The sequence below is a fragment of the Merops nubicus genome, unplaced genomic scaffold, assembly GCF_000691845.1.
Source record: "Merops nubicus isolate BGI_N331 unplaced genomic scaffold, ASM69184v1 Scaffold28890, whole genome shotgun sequence".
Classification (NCBI taxonomy): domain Eukaryota; kingdom Metazoa; phylum Chordata; class Aves; order Coraciiformes; family Meropidae; genus Merops; species Merops nubicus.
In genome coordinates this window covers 2792-6524 of record NW_008581288.1, presented here as the reverse complement: position 1 = coordinate 6524, position 3733 = coordinate 2792, and the positions used below count along the sequence as shown (strand labels likewise).

Here is a 3733-nt window from a genome sequence, read left to right as displayed (position 1 = left end):
TTTTTTTTTTTTTAGGAAAGCATTCAGAAAAACTCTTACCTCGTGGCAATTCTCTGAAGATTTCTTTCTCTCTCTCTGTCTTTGACAACATCTGGCTTCACTCGGCACATCATTTCCCACTCCCGCTTTTTATCGAGCTGCGTTATAAATAATTTTATGTGAAACAACACCGAGCACTTGAGAACAAGCAACATACTCTGACAGACTGTGCAACAAGAGGGAAACAAAAGATAAACCAACACAGCTCGGTTTGGTTGGGGCTATGGGGAGCTTCAACATGGGGCTGGACAACAGGTCCGAGGCAAGTGTCCTGCAGACACATCAGGGGCCACAGTCAAATCTCAGAGTCACTTGCCTTCCACAACAAAAACTAGACGAGTCACCCCAGAGTGAGGCCTCTGGCTTGAGACAAGCAAAAGGAGTCTAGGAATCCTAAAGTCAAATGCTGGACTTGTGTAAAGTGTTCAACACTGTCTTACACCAACACCCTGGTCCCTAAATCAGAGAGACATGGATTTGATGGATGGACCACTCAGTGGAGAAGGAACTGGTTGGATGGCTGCACTCAAATGACCTGCAGTCAACAGCTCAATGTTCAGGTGGAGACCAGTGATAAGTGGCGCTCCTCTGGGACTGGTACTGGGGGCACTGCTGTTTAACATCTTGTCACTGACAGTGGGATTGAGGGCACCCTCAGCAACTGTGCAGATGGCACGCTGGAGGGCAGGGATGACATCTTACAGGGACCCCAACAGACTGAAGAGGTGGGCCCATGCCACCCTCATGAAGTTTAACAAGACCAAATGCAAGGTCCTGCACCTGGGCTGGGACAATCCCAAGCACAAATACAGGCTGGGCAGAGTATGGACTCAGAACAGTCCTGAGGAGAAAGACTTGGGGGTGCTGGTTGATGAAAAGCTCAACATGAACCAACAATGTACAAACGCAGCCCAGGAAGCCAACCATATCCTGGGCTGCATCAAGAGAAGTGTGCCCAGCAGGCAGAGGAAGGTGAATCTGCCCCTCTACTCTGCTCTCATGAGGACCCACCTGGAGTACGGCCCCCAGCTCTGGAGCCCCCAGTACAGTGGCTCCAGAAAAGAACCACAGATGATCTGAGGGCTGGAGCAGCTCTCCCATGAGGACAGGCTGAGAGAGTTGGAGTTGTCCAGCCTTGAGAAGAGAAGGCTCCAGGGAGATCTTATTGAGCCCTGCCAGTATCTGAAGGGGGCCTACAAGAAAGCTGGGGAAGGACTTTTTACAAGGGCTTTTATTGACAGGACAAGGCATAATGTGTTCAGACTGAAAGAGCGTAGATTTAGATTAGAAGTCAGGAAGAAGTTCTTCACTGTGAGGGTGGTGAGACACTGGAACGGGCTGCCCACAGAAGCTGGGGATACTCCATCACTGGAGGTGTTCAAGCCCAGGCTGGATGGGGCTTTGAGCAACCTCAGCTAGGAGGAAGTGTGCCTGTCCATGGCAGGGGGGTTGGAACTAAATTATCTTAAGGTCCCTTCCAAGCCAAACCATTTTATGATTCTGCTATTCTACGACACCAACTGCTATGAACAAGGAAATCATTCAAAGACAGCTTTCAACTCCAAACCTCCACAAGCTGATCACAGAGAAATTTTTACATCATAAAATCCTGGGTCTATCAAGAGAAGTATGTTGCATTTTGAGCCTTGGGAATTTGACTTCCCCCACTGAATTAATCACAGTACAGCTTTGTGACCAACACCAAAGTATGGCAAAGTCTGTAACAAGCAGAATTCAAACACCAAGAAGAGCACCAAGTGCCCTCTGGAGAACAACTTGTGTGCAAAACACTAATTTCTGTCTTTTTTTTTAGGCTCTCTGTTTCAAAAACAAACTGATCTGTTCTCCCATTACCAGGGGCCACAACATCACTAACTCTTTTTCTGCTGCAATGGGAGAACACTATTTCCACAGCCTCTGCTTCAGGAGTAAGGCAGTAAAATAATTTTTTCCCCTCTTTTAATAACATAACAGCGTTCTAGGTCTGCTGATGTTGCAATAAGTCTGCTTTATGCAAGAAGTCTTTCATGAAATTTCAGAGTGCTTGTCTTTGTAATTCCAGGTAGACTACTACAAATTTGAGAGTTCATGACGATGTTTTAGCCTTTTAGCAGAAGAACTTCCCTATTCTAGCTTCCATCAGCTAGAAAGTAACAGAAGGCAGACTGTTCTCAAGTTTTTCTAAGGGTAAACAAGTCCGTCTGGGGACCTGCAGCCCACCTCTGCTTTGCAATACTGCCACATATTTACTGGGCAAGCACAGGTATTTAGGACAGCCATAACTGAGCAGAAGCTGTACTGAAGCTGTCTGTATTTAGAAGGCAGGCTGTGACTTAACCACAGCATGTCCCAAGCTGTCAGGTAGGTAACCTGGTTATTGCATTGAAACAGAACTGGAAAGGTAAGACATCAGAATTATTAATGTCTTTTTAGCCTTAAGGTAAATCAATCACAGCCTGGAATTAAAAGTTCCACTAAAGACACACAAACAAATTACTTAATTGCCAACATAGTTTTTGCTGTCTTCATAACAGTTTCAGAACCAGAAGCAATTTAGGGCATGGATACCATAATAGAAAACTTCAACCAGGAAAATCACTGAGGGGAGCAAACAATGATTCACAACCACATCAATGATTACTGCAATCTCAGCCTAAAAGCCTTTGATTTTGGGAGTTGCAGAAGAATTTAAATGAAAGCAGACATCTCTTTCTCCCTCTCGCTTTCAACAAGAGAGAACTATTTCAACTTGTAATGCCAACCAAGTGAATTATACCCCAAATTAACAACAGCAATTAGAAAACTAAACTTAAAAGCAGCTGCTTTCACTCTCTCAACAACAAAACCACCTTAAGCAGACAGAATGGAACAGCCCAGCTGCCAAAGATTGGCCTGCCCGACGGCCCAGAAAAAGCAGTGAGGGGAAAAAGACCTACAGCGTGGTTGTCTGGAAAGTAGGGGGGGAAAAAAAAAGCTACTTGACATCACTGCAGAGGGGAGATTCCAAAACTGAGACAGTCTCCGAGCACTCTCCCAGATCCCTGCTGAGGGGATCTTTCCTGTATCCCCGTCTGTGATGACACAACACAAAACTGCATCTCCTCCTCACCTTTATTCTCTTCTCCAGCCTTTCTTGTTTTTCCTTTTCTCTTTCCTTGTCCAGTTTTTTATTCTTGGCCAAAATGGTGGACCTATTTTGTGGAATCTTTTTGTTGAGCACTTTTGCCATGGCATCTGCCCAGCCTGCACTTGGGCCAGATTTGGAGTTTGTTGCCTCTTCACCCACATTGCTAGGGGCTGCGGTTTCATCTTCATCATCACCATCCAGCGCTTCACCTCCGGAGGAGTAGCTGTCTTCTGGAAGTTCTGAGCTTAACTCAGAATCTACAGGTAAAAAAAAGGAACAACAAAAATAAAAGTATTAGGAGTTGTGCTTCTAGTAAGGATCCATTACTAGCTTAGTTTGCTCCATGTGTAAATGTTACCAAAATTCAGGGCCGTGTGCTGCTTGCTGTTACAACTAATTCCTCAAGCACACATACACCACAATAAGTTTATTAGGAAGTATCCAGTGCAAGTGCTTGCTCACTTCAGTGATCACAAAGTTATTTAAGAGGTTGGAGAAAAGGGAAAGGGCAGCCTTGGAAATCTATTCCTAGGTTAATATGTACTTTGATGTTTAGGAGTGGCTAAT

At 45.1% G+C, this 3733-nt stretch overlaps 1 protein-coding gene across 1 annotated transcript; it reads right to left on the bottom strand.

Moving 5' to 3' along the window:
- Positions 1 to 35: 35 nt before the first annotated feature.
- On the bottom strand, positions 36 to 3423 carry LOC103781790 (RRP15-like protein; the record flags this gene model as incomplete). Its single annotated transcript, XM_008949517.1, has 2 exons — positions 36 to 137; positions 3149 to 3423. Coding segments are annotated over 2 exons (377 nt in total), but the record flags the coding sequence as incomplete, so codon positions are not given.
- Positions 3424 to 3733: the final 310 nt, after the last annotated feature.